This window comes from Condylostylus longicornis, unplaced genomic scaffold (assembly GCF_029603195.1).
Source record: "Condylostylus longicornis isolate FDR11 unplaced genomic scaffold, ASM2960319v2 ptg000048l, whole genome shotgun sequence".
Taxonomy (NCBI): Eukaryota; Metazoa; Arthropoda; class Insecta; order Diptera; family Dolichopodidae; genus Condylostylus; species Condylostylus longicornis.
This window is the reverse complement of record NW_026578017.1, coordinates 16,033,069-16,055,580: the sequence shown is the minus strand read 5'-3', so window position 1 is coordinate 16,055,580 and position 22,512 is coordinate 16,033,069. Positions and strand designations below refer to the sequence as shown.

Genomic DNA, 22,512 nt, shown 5'->3' with positions numbered 1-22,512 from the left:
AAAAAAAAATAGATAAAAATGTTATTACGGTTTATTATATTTTAACACGCATTAAATTATAGAAAAATAAAGTTTTTATGTATATCAAGTACACATATGTTATCACAGAACATATAAACAACTAAATTTTTAGAACGTATGAGAATGGCTAGATCTTGTAAATTATTCAAAGGGCTGATTTCAAACTATTAAACAAATTAAAAAAAAAATTGAAAAATAAAATTTCTTGACTTACCTTCTAATAACGGGCAATGGAATAGTAAATCTTCCATCGTTAACAACAGTTGAAGCAGCTGCCATTGGAACCGCCGATATTATTGGTGTAGTGATCATTGATTGCGGTGGAGGTGGACCACCAGGATTGAAATGTGGTGGCGGTTGTGGTGGCATAATAGGCCCAGGTGGAGGTGGTGGTGGTGATGTTGGATGATGTGGCGGTGGAGGAATTGATAAAGCACCATAAGGTGGTGGAAAATGACTATGTAATATATCAGGTAACATAGGTCTTATTAAATTTGGATTACCAGGCGGACCAATACCACCGGGAACACCACCGCCCGGCGGTCCATAATGCATAGGAGGCGGATGGGGCGGCGGATGATTTGGTGGTGGTTGTAACATATGCGGTGGCGGATGATGCATATGATTATTACGACGACGTTCACGTCTTTCACGTCGACGTTGTTCACGTGCAATTAAGGCATCTGTTTGGTTAGGATTAATACCAATACCGTTATTTACACCAATATTATTAAAAATTGGTGTTTGTATTTGTGACGTAGCATTAATATTCCGATTTCCTGAACTTTTTTTCCTAGATGGTGTCGTTACTGCTTGTGTCGTATTTGTATTTGTCGAGGCAGCTGCTGCTGATATAATATTATCAAGTGGAATGTCATCAGTTTGACATTCGGTTGATGTGAATGTACGTTGTACAGGACGATGTTGTTGATCTTGAATTATATTATGTGCGGTTGTTGTTGTAGTATTCGTTGACAAAAATGATCCATTTTGTTCGTTTGCATTTATTTTATCATCATTAATATTAGAATTATTAAGAACACCAATTTTGGTTTCACTTTTATTATTAATATCATTATTTAAATTTTTTATTGCATTATGGCTTATATTTATTATACTATTTTTATTCAAATCATTTAAATTATCATTATTATTACTATTATGACTTGATGTTGACGAAGATTTTGCAATCACATTATTTACATTATCAATATTTGTTGATGTCGAAGCTGTAGCTGTGTTTAAATTTTTACTTAAGACATTATGATTTTGAACAATATTAACATCACTATTTTTTGATAACTGATTATTGCTACTATTATTAGTATTATTATTATAACTATTTATACCACTTCCAATATAATTATTATTATCACTACCAGAAATAGCACAAATACTATTGATTTGACATGAACTATTACTAATATTTTTATTATTTAAATTATTTACAGAATTAATATTTGAAATTGAATTAGGCACTGAACTACTATTATTACTATAACAATTAACAACAGAAATCCCACTATTAGATGGAATGCTTGTTATATTTGAACCAGTAGCTACATTTTGTGAAATTGTTGTTCCAGAATTAATTATTGTGGTTAAACTGCAATTATTTTTTATAATATTGTCACTTGGTAACGGTAGTTTTTTTATCGGCAAATTATTAAAATTAGATAAAATTTGGTTATTAGAAGCTCCAAAAATTTGAGGAGGTTCTCTTACGTTTGTTTGAAGAATGGTATTAATTCCAGCTACTTGATTGACTTGAATTGTTAAACTCGGTTCTGTTGAAGCTACTGTTGAAAGTTGAGTTGATGATGGTGTTGTTGTATTAGATGAATATATGGCACCATTATTAATCAGTGTTGGCGCTATTTTTGTTGAGTTATTACTAATATTTGGTAAAAATAGATTTGTAGTAGTGCAGTTACTATTGTTAATATTATTGTTAAAATTATTAATTCCTTGCGATATTGGCTGTTGATTAACTTGTAGACCTAATGTGGTTGATGATGAAACACCAACGTTATCAATTTGGGGTTCTATTGTATTACGATTTAGTTCATTTGTTGTTGATAGTAAATTACTACTACTTAAATTATTAATTCCAATTGAAGTTTGAGTATTAAATCCATTAATAATTCCTGCTGTTAAATTATGATTACTATTATCGAAACCAGAATCGGAAGATGTTGTTATCAAAGGATTCGAAGCTGGTATGTTTAAACGCATTGTTGTTTGATCCAACAACACTCGAGAGGTTTTTGTAAAAGAATTTTGTTCGTCATTAAATCTAACACAACTTTTATTTAAATTATTTCTTTTATTATCATTAAAATCACATTCTTCATCATCATCACTATCATCACTTTCATAATTTTTTATAAATAAATTTTGATTTATAATATTATTGTTGTAACTATTGCCACTACTACCACTATTACTACTACTACTACTGCTGCTGTTACCACTATTAGTGTTGCAGTTAGTATTAAATTGGAACGAGTTTCGAATATTACTTTCACCAAATTGAAATTCAATCGATCGTAAATAAGGAATTGATGAAATTACGGAATTATTAAAACCACTATCGTTATTAATATTTTTAATATTACTGTTATGTGCTAAACTGGAATTTTGTGATGAAGAATAATTATCATAATAATTTCTATTTAATGTTGAATCACAATTATCATTATGATGAGTATTATAAGCACCAATAGATGTTTCAGTCGATTGTAGTAACCGATTTTTGTTTTTACCGAAAAACCGTTTAATTTGCTGAGACTGATTAAACAAAATTTTTAACGACGACGATAAATCACGTACCGTTTCTATTGATAATATATTATTACCACGATTACGTTTTACCGTATCAAATTCATTTATTAGTTCCAATTGTTGTTGTAAATTTGATGAAACACGCGTTAATTCAACGTTCTTAGGACCGTCCGTTTTAAAATCTCTCCTCGTACTAACCGTTAAATCAGTTTGAGATGCGCGTTCAACAAAAATTGTACTACAATTATAATCATACATTTGTGGTGTTGCAAGTGTAGAGGTGGCAACATTTGTTGCTGAATTTCCCCTATTTTTATTTAAGGTTCTCCTTTCAACTGATTCAAAATATTGCTCTGGCGACAATATTATTTCTCTTGCTTTTGTTTTACTCGTAGCAGAACTTATAATTGTGGTTTTTAAACTCTCATTTGTATAACTAAAATCATTCCGATCATTACCATTCGATTTCATGTTGTTGCTCTGACTGCAAATAGGTTTACTGACCTTTCTTTTTTCTGGTTTTGTTTCTTCATTTTTGTTATTACTATTTTGAGGTTTTTCTTTTTGTAGTTTACATTGCAGCAAGCTCTCTTTTTCATTGTGGTTCGTTTTTTGTTCATTTCTACTATCATTGTTTTTAGCGATCTTGTCGGAAATGGTGCTTGTTAAAACATGTTTATTGTGATTTAATTTTATTGTTGCTAATGTGTTTTGATTTTCTATAGTAATATCTTTTTGTTGTAAAAGTTTATTGTAATTTTCGTATATATTTTGAAGTTGTTGCTTTTCAAGGCATTCTCTCTGTAGCTGTGACTCATCATTGTTATGTTTAGTTTTCGTTTTTGCATAAATATTGGTTTTTTCTTCTTCTGATACTTCGGAATCACCTGAAAAAATTTTGTAGCTGTCGTTAGCTATATTAAAGTTGTTTAACTGGTACTGAAGCTCTTTTTGCTGTTGTTTAGATTGATGCTGAGAAACTTGAAGATTAGGATCATTTCTGCTTTGATTTTGAATTTTATTCACATTACATTTGTTATTATTTATATTTTCGTTATGGTTAGTATTTATTAGTTGAACTGTAATATCACTATTATAATTTCTTAAAGTATTTACATTAGTTTTATGGAACTGCGTAGATTTTTCTTTTATTCCTTTGATATTTTCGTAAACGAAATTTTCTTTAATAGCTAAGTAATCATTTTGATCATCATTATCACTGTCATTCTCATAATTATTAGTTTCAGATATAGAAAAATTATTGTACTTTCCATTCATATTTATTTCATTTTCGGTTTGATGACTTGACGATGCTATTTCTTTGATATTATTAGTTGGAGAAACGTTTGAATTGGCATGTCTCGTAAAAGTTTTTGACAATGATGTTGTGTTTACATTTGTAATTGGTATTTTAGTTTCTAACATAGAATCGTTATCATTATGACTATTATTATTTGTTAAAAAATTACTCTTTGAGAAATTTATTTGTTTTTGTGGGCTATTATTAAAGTGAATATTGTTTGATTGTAGGATTATTGGCAGTGAGTATTTTTGTTGTTCTTCATGCTTGTTTTTTATCTAAAAAATTAAAAGAAAAGATTTATTAAATATCATATTTATATATGTATATAAATACAGAGTGAGTAATTTACTAATATTCACATTTAATATTTAAATTTAAAATAAAGTAAAAACTTTCGCTTCTAGTTCAAGTAAAATTTAAGTATTCAATTGTATTGAAGAATTTGACGAATGCTATGTTTAGAAATTTAAATTTTCAGTACGTATTAACTATTAAATTCTTAAACGGTTTAAATTAAAAAATTTAGCGAGTGCCAATTTATTTGAAACATTTTATTGTTTTTAAATTAAGAGTGCTCAGTACTATTCTTCAAAATTACCAAAACCAGTTTCAATTAAACAATAGTTGGGAACAGGAGCCTTTCAAGATATTTTTTTATTTTAATTTGTCTGCAAAGGTTCCGACCGTCGGATTCGAAATTGAAATTTAAAAAATTCAGTTTAAATGGGACTCAGGACTAATGCCTAAGAACATAAACTACTAATAATTAACTCATTTGGATTAGGAGCTTTATTGCCGATTAAATTTATGTAGCTGAAGCATAAAGTAGAAGGACGAAATTCTGATTGCACATCCTCTCTTTAATCAGGGATGATTTAACTAGATTAAATATTTTTTTATTATTTTTATCGCGCATATTACCTTTTTAAATTTATAATACTTTATATGACCTTTTAAAATTTTATAATACGATTTGAATAATTACATTTCGATTATCGTAACAGTTTTCCAATTTTAGCAAAATGAAAAATTTTACCTATTCTTTTCTTATTACATATGTATTACATTTTAAGATTGCGTTTTAATTTTTTTAATATTTCAAGCGGTTTTGAAACTCATATTTCCATTTTCGCTTTTTTGCGTAATTTATAAGCAAATATTATGCACTATGAAAAGAAGATCTATGAAATTCATGAATTATTTTTTCTTTTTCTTTGGTTTGTTGTTTCATTGCACTATTTTACATTTCATTTTGCTTTTTATGAATAATTTGCGCAAAAATATATTTATTTTAACGCGGTAATGATAGCAATTAAACTGATTATGAATACGGGCTTTTTTATAATTATGTTACTGTTTTATATGTTATGTTGGTAAATATTTGAACATAAATGAAGAAAGAAAAATTGAATTTCATTAATTCAATTCAATTCAAAAAAAAAAATACGCTTTTTAAATATATGTAGATAATTAAAGCGAAAAAATCGTATATGGTGTACTTTGTTATGCAATTGATTTGTTATACAATTTTTTCTCATTATAATGTACAAAACAGTGCACATAATTACTATTTTTCAATTTCATAACGTGAAATGTAAGGTAATGTGTTAGTAAACCAATTCTGTATATTCTTAACTATAAAATTTAACTTTACATATTTAAGCAAATAATGTTGTTATGTACATAAGTATAGAGTAGGTATAACACTTGCTATAATGGCATTGCAATAATAGGAGCATGGGAAAAGGTAATTGAATTTAAATTTAAACGTATTTCACTTAATTCAGACACATGTGTATGTATTTGACAGGAAAATATATTTAGAACAAATAAACTGTAAGGTTTAAAGTTTGTGATACTTATAATAAGATTCTAAATTGAATTGAAATTTTACGATTTTGTGATTGACCATGGAGCTTAAAATCAATCATTAATCATAATTCTATTGTAAAATTTTTAAGGGCTATAATGTGATTCTTATAAACTCCTTCTTAAGGTCCATAATGTGGTTCTTGTAAAGGAGTATTAACAAAAAAGTAGATTTTAATTTGTGATCTTTATTAAGTACAACTTTTAGATAACGATTCTTTGTTATTTGGTAAACTATTGCTGCTTTATGAGAAAGTTGCCTAATAAACATAACATTAAGTATAGCGTTCTCTAAATCGCCTTAAAAACTGTTATATTGTGCATTTTTTTTATTCTAAATTGGACAATGAAACTTCAAACTTATTACGCATGGCCTCTTACCTAATCAAAATCATAACCTTTTCAAACATTTTATCTTTTATAATATTATACCTGCATTTTACATAGATATAATGTATACGTTGTAGTTACTATTTTAAAAATTATCATATTTTTCAACGTACAAATTAAAATAAATTACAATGATTATTACTTAGTATATATAACATTAAAAATAAGACCATCAATTAATGACCTTTTCTTATTTTGAATCCACCGTACATTGAACACTTACTCTTATCTTTAATTTTAATTACCCTTGTCAGTTAAAATTCTTTCCCTTTGTCTTACACACAAATGTGTGTACCTTTATTTATTATTGTTAATTTTAACCGTAGTACCTTAGTTTTAAACAAAAACAAAAAAAAATTCTCAGTTAAAATAATAGAAGAGGAAAAATTATTGGTACGATAATTTTTAACATCACCTACGATAATATAAATATGTTTGTATACGTATGTTATATACCTGTACATTTTATGTGTTATACGTATAATATTTGGTAAATGACACGTGCTGGTTATTATAAAAATAATGTATGTATATAATATAATATGGTCAATGTCCGCATCCAGAATTTGTTATAAGGTAAGTTTTGTTCATTCAAAATTTGAATACAGGGGCAATATAACAATATAATTATAATAAACATCAAGGACAGTGTTGTCGATTTTGTACATTTGTTCTAACTTCATTATATTATACTATAATTAAATCTTGTTTATTTTCATTAATATGCATATTAGGTTCTGTTGTATATAATTTATAATTTCAGTGTGTTTAGTGAAATTTCCATATTATATGATTGCTGGTTATTCGTCATATATTTGTAATAATAAAAAAGGATTTCCGTAGTACATTAATAGAAAACTGTTCAAAATTAAAAGTAAAACAACATTAAATAAACATAGCAAAATACCGAAATTTTGAAGATAATTCAAATTTACAAAAATTTGAAGAAAAAGATGGTATGAAGGCATGTTTCAAACCTTCTTCTTATGTCTTTTTCAAATCGAAATTATTCTGACCCGATGCGCTTAATTCAGGGTTAAGATATTAAGTCACGAAATCTTAACAACTAACATTGATTATTATAATCTACTAGATTTTGTCTTACAGTAGATTTTATTACTATTATTTTTTTTTACTATCATTTCATAAAATTGAGATGGTAACACTGAATTAAAAATGGCTGAACTATAAAAAGTGTAGTTACGTTACATATGAAAATTATAAATTATATTGGATGAGAAAATTTAACTTAAAATTTTTTATTACATAGAAATTATAACAGTACTTTATCTACTTAAACATAATTACCTTTTCGATTCACATGCATTGCTTTGTGACTGAAAAATAAAGAAAAACAAAAACGCCGCAAGTTAAAAAATAAAAAAATTTAAGTTATAGTTTTTTTTTCTTGTTTTCTCCATCTTTCTCTCTCTAACACTCTTTCCCTTTCTATACGGCTGTTTGCTCGCATTAATTTTTTATTTATATCAGGGAAATAAAATTATATAAGGAATGTTGGAATTTTAAATATAATTACAAATTATTGTTATTATAATATAAAATTGTGTTCTTATGTTTACTCATTTTCATTTTTTATTAAATTGTACTTGAGGCTTACATTGAAGATGCTTTGTGTTCAATTATTATTATTATTATTATTATTATTGTTATTGCAGCCGAGTACGATGATATTAAACAATATTAGTGCATAATATAAACAATTACTCTGTTTAAATTTTAATTTTAAACATGAATAATATATATGAATTGTTAAATAACTAAGTATATTATGTACGTACACAGTTTATATACCTATACATACATATATGTATGTATGTACATTATGTATGAATGTATGATGAAAGTGGCAGGTTGCGCAATCGTTGCACATCATAAATTTTCTGAGCGATTTTCATGCTTGAAAAAAATAACCATCATGCGAGGTTAAAATCAAAGTAGAATAATTCATAAAGAAACATAAAAACAAACTGATAATAAATATTTTATAAACATCTTATAAATTGAACCATGATGGTTAAAAAATATTTAATTATTACATAACAGGAGTATAGGAATTTAGATTTATCATTTAATATAATCTACCAAACTTAATTGCTAACGTTACATAATATTATAGAATTTCCACTATTTGTACTAGGTAACTGTAAGTGTAAATTTTATTTTTTGAAGCTAAAATGGATGCAGATTGTTAGATTATATTTTGCAGTTTGTTTAGACTTCTATTTCAGTATTTTTCATAATAGATTCATTATTCTGTTATAGCGACATCTTTTAAATAATAGTTTTCAAATGGTAAAGATATCATTGAAGTTATCTTTTTTTTAAAATATGACAGTATCTTGCGACCAGTCATCACCTCTTCAAATTAATGGAAGGTTATTTCCAAATCGAATGCTGTTAATTTTGTAGGGGCAATTTTCATTAATTTTAATTAATTTTCAATTGATGCAATAATGATTCACTGGTAATGTTCCCTTTTGAGTTTCCAGTTTTAAGTGCATGCAAATGTAGGTGAACAATGGAGCATAGAAATAAGGGCAAACACACAAAAATATACTTACATATGTACATACATCATGTAGGTATATCAGTAAATTAAATACAAATCATTTTAAATGTTTACCCAAGATCTGTAATATATCTAAATATAATCTCAAAAAAAAGTTATAAAAGAAAGTTTGATTTTCCGCTTAGTTTATAGGTACAGTACAAGTCTTTATAGGCGGAAAAAAAGTTTAATTGCAAAATTGTTGTTAATTCTTTTCCGTCATCCAAGAGCACATGACTTGAGCGTCCCCAAAACCTATGGCGATTCAAATAATTTGATTCTTACAACGTGCATTTAGGTACAGCTTGAACTAGAAGCCTTAAAATTATGGTATGAAGTTACGTCTCAGTATATATGGTCGTACATAATTTATATACGAGCTGTTGTATTATACATATACGGTGTTCGAGACTTAATAGAGTTCCGTATGCAAAGTGATAGAATTACTTCAGACGAACAAAAACCAATGTGGCATTAAATGTTATTAATGGTAAAAACATTTTGCTTTCGCATTTAAATATCTCGCAAACTAAAAAGTCTGAAACCACTAATATACTGTTAGAAAAACATAACTTTATTAGCTGTCATATTTTCCGAGTTATCAGTAAAAATATGAAAATTAAACGGTTTTCAGAAATTCCAAATTTGAGGCCCTATATCCTTTGAGGCCTTTTAGGCAAAATATCACTTGGTGGTTTTTGTTTATCTGAAGTTATTCTCAGACACTTTGTTTCGGGAGCTCCATTGAGTCTCAGACACCCTATTATTTGATATTAACATTCAAGTATACACACTAAATTTTTTTCAACTAGATTCAAGTAAAATACAACTAGAGTTGCGCTCCTAGATTTTTCTAGTGAAAAAAAAATCAATAGATTGTCTAGTTTAATATTTCACTGATATTCTAGTAGGTTTAATTAGAATTGCCATTGAAAAAGCTAGAGTTCTAGTTATCTGGACAACTCCGTTTAATAAGAATCCGAAAACTATTTCTAGTAGAAAATCTCTTTATTTTCACTAGTATTTCATATAACTTAACTGCATTTTCAATGAAGCACACTAGAATTAACAGTATTTTAAGTAACCAGTTTCTAGTGAAAAAAACAGTATATTGATAAAAAACGCTGGAAAATCGGTTCAATTTTTTTGCGGTATTCTAGATAACTTAATTAGATTCCCTGTGAAAAATTACCAGAATTTCCATTATGAGAGTTACCTGATTTCGAGTGAAAACACACAGAGTTACAGTGATAAAAAAAACTAGAAAGCACATTAATTTTTTCTAGAACCACTTGCTTGTTTTACCTGACTTCCAATGATAAATGCTAGAATTCCCAACAATTTGAGAGACTACCTTCTAGTGAAAATAAGAGGATTACTAGAGAAATTAAGAAAATGCCTAGTGAAATAAGCAAGGAAATCTTTTAGATTTCTTACGGTATTCTTGGCAGTTTAACTAGATTTTCCATAATAAAGACTAGAATTTCCATAACAATAGTAATCACTTTCCAGTAAATGTCAATATATTACTATTGAATAAAACTAGACAACTATTTAATTTTTCATCATAGTTCTAGTTTTTTCAAATAGATTTCCTGAAGAGAAACTTTGGATTTCCAGTTTTTTAAATAACCTGTTTCTAGTAATTAGGAACAGTTTTCTAATTAAAAAAGATGGTTAATTTCTATAGGATAATTATAGAAAATCTGTGAAATACATCTATCCTATGGCATTGGATAGATATATTAAGCAGATTTATATCCTACCTAACTATGGTTTGGCTAAACCAAAATTTTCGAAAATTCTAATGTTAAAACTTTTGTAGTTGTAATATTTCTAATTTCATAACAAATTTTTAAAGTTATTTTAGGAAACTCAGCACAAAAAATTTCTAGCAATATAAATGACATTTTATAGAAAAATAACAATTTTTGTGTCTTACATAACAAATTATGGTTTTTATTTTTAACTTTTATAGCGTTTGACATAATATTTTATGATAATGTTCTTACGTTTTTTCATTTAAATATAACATAGCAATATATTTTTTTAAATACATTTTTTTAATTTTGAAGTTGTGATATCAGTATTACATGTTGCACACTTAAGTTAATTCAAAAAATTAGAAATCAATACTACGCATACGTGTATATCCTTTCATAAACAAACTGTTTTATTTAGTAGGATTATTTATAGAAAAAGAATATGAAACGTGCTACAGCACTTCTAAATTTAACCAATAATAAAAAATATATAATTATTTGGTCATAATACATTTTTAGTATTAGTATTCATATTTATCTACATACATAATCAGGTATAATATTTTTCAAAAAAGAAAAGAAATAATAAATAATTAACATTCCTACTTCATAAAAATAATATATGAATATGTATAAAAAATGGTTCATTTCTTTACACTTAATATAATAACATTATTATAATGTGTATTTAGATGATTTGTTATCTATATCATTTTGCAACATTTACATACATAAAATTATAAAAATTTTATAATATAACCAAACACTAAATAACATTAATTGATAATTTTTTAATATAACACCGAAACAGTACCATTTTACATTTTTCATTTTGTATATATAAACTTCGAAAAAATTTAACAACTTCAAAATTTTTTTATCAAATTTTAAATTACAAGAAAAAGATAATGTTTACTGTAAGAAAATCGTTTGCGCACTCCATAATTTTTCCGTCAATTACAAAATAAATGTTTTCAGTCAGGCGTGAAAATTTTTCAGTACAGCTGTAAATGAGATACGGTTGCTTATTCTCGTTATCTAAAACATTTTCTATATTAGCATTAATCTGTAAACAAATATATTACTTAAATTAAAAAAAAAAATCTAAAAAAGGACAAAGCAGTTCTTATATCTCACATAAATTTCTAAAACGAGGGATATTAAATCTTCCTCTGCAACAAGTTTTTCCCAATCATCTAAATTACTCGCAATCAAAGCATTAGCTTTTTTTCAAATTTCTTCTTGGCAGCATTTTCAAAAGTATAAATATTTTTCTTAAGTTTTCTAAAAAATTGAAAAATAATAAGTTAATTGAGTTTTTTAGCTAAATTTATATCGAAACTCACCATATTGGAGAAATTCTGTTTCCTTCCTATAAAATGGTTCTAAGTTAAGGTTTTCCAATACTTGAATGTTAAATCTTTTACCTTTTAAGAGCTCCAATCCATTTTCAATCTAGAAATTAAAAGCAACTTTTAAAAAGCACTCATAAATTAGTTTGCGATTTTTACAATTGTGCCCTTGTAGGAAAGAAATGTTAGGTAAGTATCCAATATGTTTAAATATCCAACTTCAAATCTACGATTTTAAAATGTCTCGTTCATTAAATATTTTATACGATTGAAGTTTTGTTCTGGAGGAATCAATGTTTTCAGTTTTGCAATCTAAATTTAAAATAAAAAAAAAAATTACACGCATACATATAAACGTCGATTAGGGCGTACGTAAAATGACGCGGAAAAATTACAGTTAAAATAAAAAATAATTAATATTTTTTAAAAATAATATTTTGCTTACTTCTCAAAATTTCTGCAACATCCTTATTAATACTTTTTTCCACCAAATAGACAAAAGAAGCCCCAACGTCCATATTTTGAGAATTACAAACCTTAAAATTACAAAAAATAAAATATTTATGCTTTATGCGGGTAAACAGCATGAATATACTCGTATGTATGTATTTATATATGCTTTGATGTACATATATACATATGTATATGAACATACCTCTAAAATATGTTTTTTAATTTTTGTAACAATTTTCTTTATTTCTTTTGAAATTGTTTACATTGTTTTATAATTTATTTGCACTTGTTTTAATTTGTTTGCACTATTTTTTAATTTTTTTGCGTTATTTTTATTGTTGCTAATTTTTGATTTACATTAACTGCAACTAACTAAACTCACAATTAAAGTTCACTCTTCGAAGTTCCGTTCAATACTGCCACGTTATTCAATATTTTTTAAAAATCTCGCCGATTTTGCTGAAATTTTAACTGAAATCATGTGTATTTTACTATTTCTCATTTAATTATGCTAGAACCTCCCAAAAAATATTAAAATTTACAAGAAGTCTATTGATATTTACTATTTTTTAGAAAATATTACTAGATTTGTAGTTTAAATATACATGTATGTATATGTTAAGTTTATATTTATGCTAATATTAGTATGCTGTATACGTTTAAATAATATTAAGGCGCAAAAAAAACTTGGTGGTGCAAGGAGCAATGCAACAAATAAAATCCAAAGAATTATTATATACATTATTAAGCAAAATAAATTGAAAATTTCTTTAGATTTAAGAAAATATTAAATAACAAATTAGTAAAATTGAGAAACCTTTCTGAAAATAAATATTTAAGAAAATTCTTTTGAACATTGCTTAATGAAAATACCTGGGATTTAATAAATGGTTAAGAAAAATTTGCAACTCATTTGGCATAAAAATGTTAACAAAAATATGAAGCTTTGTATATTTATAAATTTTAAAAGGAAAAGATTTGAAAAAAATCAAATGTTCTTCTTTAGACGCTTTATTGCGTTATTCTTTTCACCATCAAACTTTTTTTATTTGGTATACACACATACGTCTGGACTTAAAAAAAAAATGAAAAGAAAATCAAAAAAATTTTACTTTTCTGTTCATAGTTTTTTAGCATGTTCATAAATAACTGTAAAATTTAAACCAAATATTTTAAATACAATATACAGAACTATGTATGTATGTATATGTACAAATTTTATACATTTTGTTGAATTTTGATTTCATGGCTACCTAATTATTGTAATAATGTAGAATTGTATATGTACATTTTATGCGCGTATTGTTTATGTGAAAAATATTTCAACATGCTGTTACATGTTGCGCAAAGTGTGACCATATCACGATAATAGTATATTATTTGTTAATCTATTATTAAAATATTAATAGCATATTTTTTTGCAAATCTAAGTTAACAATTACTGGCCCAACTATTTTATTATATGAATTTATGTTTTTATATCTGGAATATGTACCATAAAACTAAAATAATAAACATATTCTAAGCATTTTTCTTTTTAAAAATTGCCAAAAATATCTTATTTAAATTAGTGGGTAACAAATGTGCTTGTTCACTTAGCTTTGCTAAAAGCTAAATATTGTACATTTTTAAATTTGTACAAATATAAATGCACCGAAGTATGAGGGAATAAATAATAAGTATAAATGCACTGAAGTTGATATTCAATTAATTATTATAATAAGATTTCAAAAAAATTTTTTATTATATTATGTTTAAATTTTTGAATTACTTATATAAAATGTATAAATTTTTATGTATACATGCATAAGTAAAATATACATAAAAATGCATTACATACACATACTATTAACTAAAAGTTTATGTACATAAATCAAATTTGAAAATTTAAATCTTTTGTAATGTTGAAATTTTTAGTTTTCCATGTAAAATTTATAATTTAAAAAATGTACACGTGGTCACACTTTTAAAAAAGCGTAAAGCCATACGTAAACAAATGTAGAAATAGAATAATTAGAATAGTGTGACCACATTTCATTGGTTTTGGAAAGTTAAAATGAAAAGTAGCTGTAATAGTAATGCCAAAAATTTCAAATTTTCATATACATAAGTATATTTTCTTAGTTTTCTTAGTTAGACTTATATAGTTATCATTTATAATATCACAAATATTATGTATTTATATACGTTCATATGTACGTCCATATCGTGTTCAAAATATAACAAGTCCTCAGTCCTTATGAAGCTTCGACTAATAATCCCCCAATCTATTAGCCTGTTTTTGTGATTTAATATTACATTCTTCTCAAAATTTCTTAAAACTATAATCTTCATATTTAAACTTTTTTACAATAATGTAATGAAGCAAGAAATAATTTAAATGTAATGTTAAGACTTGTTAAATTTTCAGAAAAGTCATAGATTTTATACTAAATTCTATTTTACTAAATTTTGACGCATTTACTAGTTTGAATCCTTTATTTGACTTTAAAAAACATAGTAAGACAAAAAGGGTTTCGATGTTCATTTTAAGTTACTATTTATAGTAATATGTATTTGAACGAAGAAAGTATTAATTATGAATAAAGTATGAATTATTATGTTTAAGAAATAGTTCTATAGCTATTTCACAATAGTAATAACAGATTTTTTTTACAAATGTCAGTTTTTACGAAACGCAAAATTGAATCATATGTGTAGCAATTTTTGACAAAGTTATCTTTTTTGTACAAAGCCGCGATTTTTAACAAAATATTGAAAACAAAACCAAAAGACGTACAAAAATCAAAAAAGGACAGAGGAAATTGCAATGTAATTTAAAATAATTTTGTAGTTGCATGCATATTTCTAAGTACTATCAAATTTTAATTCTAATTAATGTGTATTATTCTATTTATAATTTTATCAAAACAATTTATTTTACCCAATGAGCTTATAACTTTTGCTAAAAGTTAGCTCATTGGGTCAATTACAAGGCAAAGTTTAAAAAACCACGTGTTATTTTTTTCGATGCTGCATGGTTTCTTTGTATGGGTAATATATAGTATATAGTTCGGTTTGTTTTGTTTAGATTCCTTTTAAATTTACTAGATCTCCGGACAACCGCTAAAAAATCGAAAGCACGAAACCGAACTCCGTCTTTTTCTTCCAGATTCGACTAAAATTCTCTAGATGTCAAGCTATCCTGTCCGTGTATGGAGTCTATTATTATTCTGTTTATTCCATTTAATTTTGCTAGACGTTTCACATGCTTTAAGAGCATTAGTGGAATCTATTTATCTTTGTAGTTTTCTAGCAAAAATTACTAGTATATTCTATTCCCCGTTTCTGAAAACATGTCAACTCGAAAGTGTAAATCCAAATTCTGTATTTTTAGCCCAGATTCTCCCTCAAAGCTCCCTAGATTCCTAGTTATTCTGTACGTGAATGGAATCTATTATTTTTCTCTTTATTCTATTTAATTTTGCTAGACATCTCACATGCTTCAAATGCATTAATGGAATCTATTGATTTTCACAGTTTTCCAGTAAAAATTACTTCTATTCTATTTCGCATTTTTGCAAAATTGCAAACTGGAAATTATATAATCGGATTCCGTTCTTTTCACCCAGATTCGTCCAAAACTCCCTAGATTTCTAGTTATTCTGTACGTAAATGGAATCTATTATTTTTCTCTTTATTCTGATTAATTTTATTAGCCATCTGACATGCTTCAAATGCATTAATGGAATCTATTGATTTTCACAGTTTTCCAGTAAAAATTACTTCTATTCTATTTCGCATTTTTGCAAAATTGCAAACTGGAAACTATAAAATTGGATTCCGTTCTTTTCACCCAGATTCGTTCAAAACTCCCTAGATTTCTAGTTATTCTGTACGTAAATGGAATCTATTATTTTTCTCTTTATTCTATTTAATTTTGCTAGACATCTCACATGCTTCAAATGCATTAATGGAATCTATTGATTTTCACAGTTTTCCAGTAAAAATTGCTTCTATTCTATTTCGCATTTTTGCAAAATTGCAAACTGGAAATTATAAAATCGGATTCCGTTCTTTTCGCCCAGATTCGTCCAAAACTCCCTAGATTTCTAGTTATTCTGTACGTAAATGGAATCTAATATTTTTCTCTTTATTCTATTTAATTTTTCTAGACGTCTAACATGCTTCAAATGCATTAATGGAATCTATTTATTTATAGAGTTTTCAAGTAAAAATTACTTCTATTCTATTTCCTGTTTTTCTATAATACTAGACAGTAGTTGTTGTTTACCAGAATTCTATGGCAAAATAAATTTCCTAGAGCATCTAGTTGTAAAATACTAGATTTCTAATTCAAAAAATTGAAATTGCAAGAAAGCTAATTAATTTTCCTTGAATTCACGTGAATTTCGTCACTAGAATTTGTCTAGTTGGAATTCACTCGCTAAAATTTTTAGTGTGTAATATTATAATATCTACTATAATTTATGCTAGAGCATATAACTTTAGTTAATTTAAAAAAAAAATTAAATTGAAAATTAAAACATTAAAATTTCAAATTAAAAAAAAAATTTTACACTTAAACTGACATGCTCATATAACATGTGAGCATATGAGTTGAAACTAACATGTTAGAATACATAATTTATATTTAATATACTGTTTTTGTTATTATGTAATTGTTAAAAATTTTAACAGATGGTTGATTTTTGGGTAAATTGTCTTTTAAACATAGAAAGATAAAAACAATGCTTTTTTTTCTGAAATTTCCTACAATTTGTCATTTCCTGGTAGAATTATTAGATTCCTAAAAACAGACGGTAGTGTTTTTGTTTTTTTTTTAGATAAAATTAATGACTTAATGATCGGTAATAATTTTTTTTCTAGAATACAAAAAAAATAAATTTTAATAATGTTAAAACGTTCTTATTTCAGTTTATTTGTGTGATTTCGACTTTATTTCTGTAATATAGATTGTAATTAATATGTTATTAGAATAAATTGAAAAAGTTCTTTGTAAAAATTATTGAACATCAAAAATACTTACTGTTCAAGATAAAAATTGTATATTTTGTCAAAAATTGATTGGAAATCAATTTATGGCAGTCATGAGCTATAATATGTGAGCTACTATATGATATAACAAGTAGCTTTCAAATAATCTTTTTATATTAATTTTTGAGCCGAAATCAGAAAAAATTTGAATATTTTCTGTAAACCATCGTAATAATGATTCTTGGAATATTTTCGAACTTTGGCGCATTCGTTAACAAATAACATTTTCATTTCAGCAGCTGTTCATTTGTTGATATATTTTCTTAAAAATTGGGGAAATCGAGGAAGTACTTCAGCTGTAAAAGAAAATTTCAGTATACCTACACAATATTTTATCATAAACCATAATTGAGTTAAGAACAATTAATATGAAGCGTATTAAGATCATTTTAGTACTCATTTTTATGTCATTGTAATACATGATGAAGAAGACTGCAAACATTGAAGAGTCAGCAATTTGTACAAATGATTTTTTTTTAAATTTTATGAAAATTGTTTGCAATATAAAATGAAATTCAAATTCGAATTTTAGTACCAGCCTTAAAGTTAAATTTTAATACAGCTAATCATATTTTTATTCCGAAATCTGGTTTACTTACAAATACAAAAATATGACTATATGTGCCTATCTAGACGTTTTCGTATAAAACTTTCAATTCGGCTTATACATTATTTTTCTCCTAAAGCATAATTATCAATTTTAAAAAATAACAAAAAAGTTTATAAAATGTGGTGGCGTATTTTTTTTGTTTTACATTTTGTACTAATAAAATTTTTTAATAACTTAATTATTATAATTCCAAACAAAAAATAAATTTAAATGGTTAACAACATATTTTAAACGGAAACTAATAATTACGTTCAATAAAATTTTAATTTTTAAAATATTATAAAATTTCCTATCAATTTTTTTTTCTTATTGATTAATTAGATAATTAAAAATCAATCAGACAACATACTCAATAAATTAAAATATTAAAGAATATTCTAAGTTATTGTTTTTTTATAAATTAATAATTGAGTTTTAAACTCATATAAAAAAAAAACACGTAATACTTGAAACGTTTGCCATATTAGAACGAGATTCCAGCACAAGTACAATGATACTATACCCCAATTAGCGAAATGTTTTAGAATAAAACCGTAGTCGAAAAGCTTATGAATTGCAAAATAACATACTTCTAAGAAGTTTTGGAATCGTGGTGCCGCCCCCGTAGGCATATAGCTCCAATTAAATTTATTTAGTTGAGCCATTGGTACTTTTTTGGGTAAGAAGACATTTTCTGTACCATTCTTGATTATATATAAATTCGATAAGAAGCTTGAATAAATGTTTAGAAGTGTTGAAGAAATTAATAGAGAAGCGGAAAATAACATTTTCGAAATATCTAGGAATAGGGAAGAAAAGGTACAAAAAATTTTCATTTCAAATAATATTGACATGATTTTGAAAAACTTGATTACGAAAAAATTTACAGGCAAACATCAGAAAATTTTTAATCAACTAAAATCTGACAATTTTGCTTGTCATTCCTTTCAACCTTTTTTGTAATGCGTCAGAAATACCATCATTTTCATGTAAAAGTTTTTTTAATTGTAAAAATAAACAGTAACAATAATATTCAAATATGCATTTTATACATACCCATGTGTGTATGTAGATATGTTAAAAAAAATATTTTTTAAATTACAAAAACAAACACGAGCAACTTAATTCATTTTTACAGGTATGCCAAACAAAGAAATTACTGAACAGCAAAAAGAGAAATAAATAATAAATAAAAAACAAAAAGAAATAAAGTAAAAAAAATTACCTGATGCGTAATAAAACTGTCAGCAGTAATGGAATGAGGCATTTTCCCTCTCATCATTCCTGTTTCTGATATTCCATGTGTTGTTATCATCGTTACTGCTGTTGTTTCTGGTGTAAGTGGTGTTGGTGTTACTGCTCTCGTTTCTATATGTAAAACTGATGCATTATTATTATTATTATTACTATTATCACAATAATTATTTTGTTGTACTCTTTCGTGTAATTGTTGTTCTTGCTGTTGTTGTTGTTCATAATTATTTCGTGCTTCCTGTCTATTACGATTATTTTTATTACGATTCTTGGCAGCAGATAAAGTTTGTTGTATTAAATTACTTATAACAACTGGTTTTCTTTTAGTACCAAATAATACCGTTAATCCTGTATTTGCATTTGAATTATCAACTTCATTATTACAGCTATTACTTTCGTTATTAAGTTGTTGTTGGAATTCGTCTTCTGCATATGTTATTTGATTATGATTTTGTTGTTGTTGATTATAATCATTATTGTAATAATGTTGTTGATTATTATCTAATGCTGTTGTAATTGTATCTGTTTGATATAGTGATTCATATGGTGGCGGTTCTCTATTTTGTTGTTGTTGCTGTTGATATTGTTGATGTTGTACTACACTAGGAATATAACCGTAACAAGGATAACTAAAACGATTACTGTTTATATTATTAGAATTATTATTTACAGTTATAGATTGAATATTATTTGTTTGTATGTTACTGTTACTGTTATTAATATTGAAATTATTGTTATTATTACTATTATTAGAAATGTTTGAAGAGTTATTTTGCTGTTGTTGTATTGAATCAAAAGTTATTGATTTCACATTAGTATTTCGATTATTATAAATTGAAGGCACATTATGGTGATTCAAAGCATTACTTTTTGAATTTTGTGGTTGATTTAGTTGTTGTTGCTGTTGTTGTGTAGCAGTTGCATTAATTGTATATAATTGTGATTGTTGTTCTTGTTCATTTGATAATAATCCAATTGTTGTTGAAGAATTATTATAACATTGATTATTATAAATGAAATTTAAATATTGTAATGGTTGTCCTAACGTTGAAGAAAATAATATAGCATCATGACAACTTTTCGACTTACGTAACATTTGATGTTGCTGTAGTGTTGTCTGATGCTGTTGCAATTGTTGCTGTTGTTGTTGATGATGATGATTTTGATGAAGATTTGATTGTAATTGTTGTTGGTGTTGCAAGTCATGTGTTGATATTGTATGAAATGTCGATTGTGTTTGTTGTTGTGGCTGTTGTTCGTCTTCATCAGATGAGGAACTTGTATCGGTCGGTGTACGTTCATAAGGTGTCCATAACATTGATGATAAAGCAGTTTCAACGTCAGGTGGATGTAATTTTGTATTTGAATTTATTATAGATTTTCTTATATTTATATCTGATATTCCTGATATACATTTTGTTGATGCAGGTATTGATGCATTTAAATTTGTTACAGTAACTGATGTCGTTTCTATTGATGTATTTGTTGTTGATGTTGGCGCTGTTGTTGTAATAGTAGTTATTGGAATTGATGTATTTGATGTATTCTTTATTATTGTATTTTTTGAATGATTTATTTCGACATCGTTGTTTTGATATAATAAATTTGTTATTGGCAATGATAATGTTCGAGTTGCTGTTGTTGTTGTTGTTGGAGAAGTCATTGCCGTCGACGCTGTCGTAGCTGTCGTCGTTATTATCTTCGTCATCGCTGATAATATAATAGGATTGTTGTCGCCACCAACAATTATACCATTGTTTATGGCTGTTGTTGTTAAAAAATGTTGCTCTGGCGACATCGTTTCCTGTCGATGGTATAGATGTCGTTCCATATCTTTTTAACTTATGATGTTTTTTCAAATTTTTTCTGAAATTTCTTTTCATTTCAGTAGATAATTTTTGTTATCTTTGAATTTTTAATGTCATAAATGTAATATTTTTATTTGTTTTTAGTATTTTGTAATAACAATTATATAAGTGAATTATTATTTACATATATTTAATATTAGCAATTTTAGTAAAATTACTATGTGATTATGTTCTATAAAATATAGTAAGTCGAGATATTTCTTATAATTTTTTTTTTGTAATTAGTTTTATATAATTTTAAATGTCTAATAGTAATTAATTAAAAAATCACAGTTAAAATGGTTTTTGTTTTTTATTTTTTCAGATAATCTTATAATTTATGATCTTGTAATTATAAATTAGAAGAGAAAATATTATAACAACTTTCTTTTACAATATGATTTTTTGTTTTTAAAAACACCCGCTATTTTTATATTGTTCGTCATAACAATTTTAATAATTATATACGAATTGTAACTTATGATTTGTATTGTTGTTAAGTTTTTTGATGAAATTGATATGATTTATAACTGTTATAATTATAATTATATATTATAGTTTTAATTTCAGTTACAAAATAATCATATTTTTTATTGAACATTCGATTTGAAATATTGTGAAAACTAAATTTCTATTTTACACATTTCTTGTTTTTCTTTTTCTGAACCTTAAAGCATTCCGACAAATTAATGATGCAAAAAAAAAAAAATGTAATCGAAATAAAAAAAATACAACCGTGAAGCACTGTGATCGCTCGAGGCGTCTTTCAAACCAATTTTAAGTTTCTTATGTTTTTATGTTACGTTTTTTCTGTAGAATTTGATAATTTTTATTAAAATTTTCGGAATTTGTTGAAATGGAAAAAAAAACACAATGAATTCGTAAAATATAAGAATAAATTTCTTTTTTTTTGTTTGTTATTTATTAATAATTATTTTGAAAATCTACTTTTACTTCTAATCCAGCTTCTATTATATGATCTTTGAATATATTTTTTGTATAATTTTTAAATATTATAAAGAAATTTTATTATGTCAGCGATCATCTTGACAATATACAGCGGAAATCTATCTATATGTCAATAATTTCTTTAAAAATTAGTGCCACCTATTGTTCATAAAAGAAAGGTTATCTTTATATTTAAAACTCTTTTTGATTATTTTTACTTAATTTTCTGTTTCTGTTGCCTTTTGACTTGCAAATAACTAAGAATTGTTGCTTTGTTTCTACTATTTTAATAATTTCTTACTGTTTTGCGTATTTCTTAATAATTTTTCTTTA

At 25.8% G+C, this 22,512-nt stretch overlaps 1 protein-coding gene across 1 annotated transcript; it reads right to left on the bottom strand.

Annotated features, from left to right (window-relative positions):
• Positions 1-231: 231 nt before the first annotated feature.
• LOC129611155 (probable cyclin-dependent serine/threonine-protein kinase DDB_G0292550) lies at positions 232-21,423 on the bottom strand. The gene is made up of 2 exons (XM_055524125.1): positions 19,356-21,423; positions 232-4,383 (listed from the first exon to the last, which is right to left on the bottom strand). Exons 1-2 carry the CDS (start codon positions 21,213-21,215, stop codon positions 232-234), a joined length of 6,012 nt encoding a protein of 2,003 aa, XP_055380100.1. The 5' UTR covers positions 21,216-21,423.
• Positions 21,424-22,512: the final 1,089 nt, after the last annotated feature.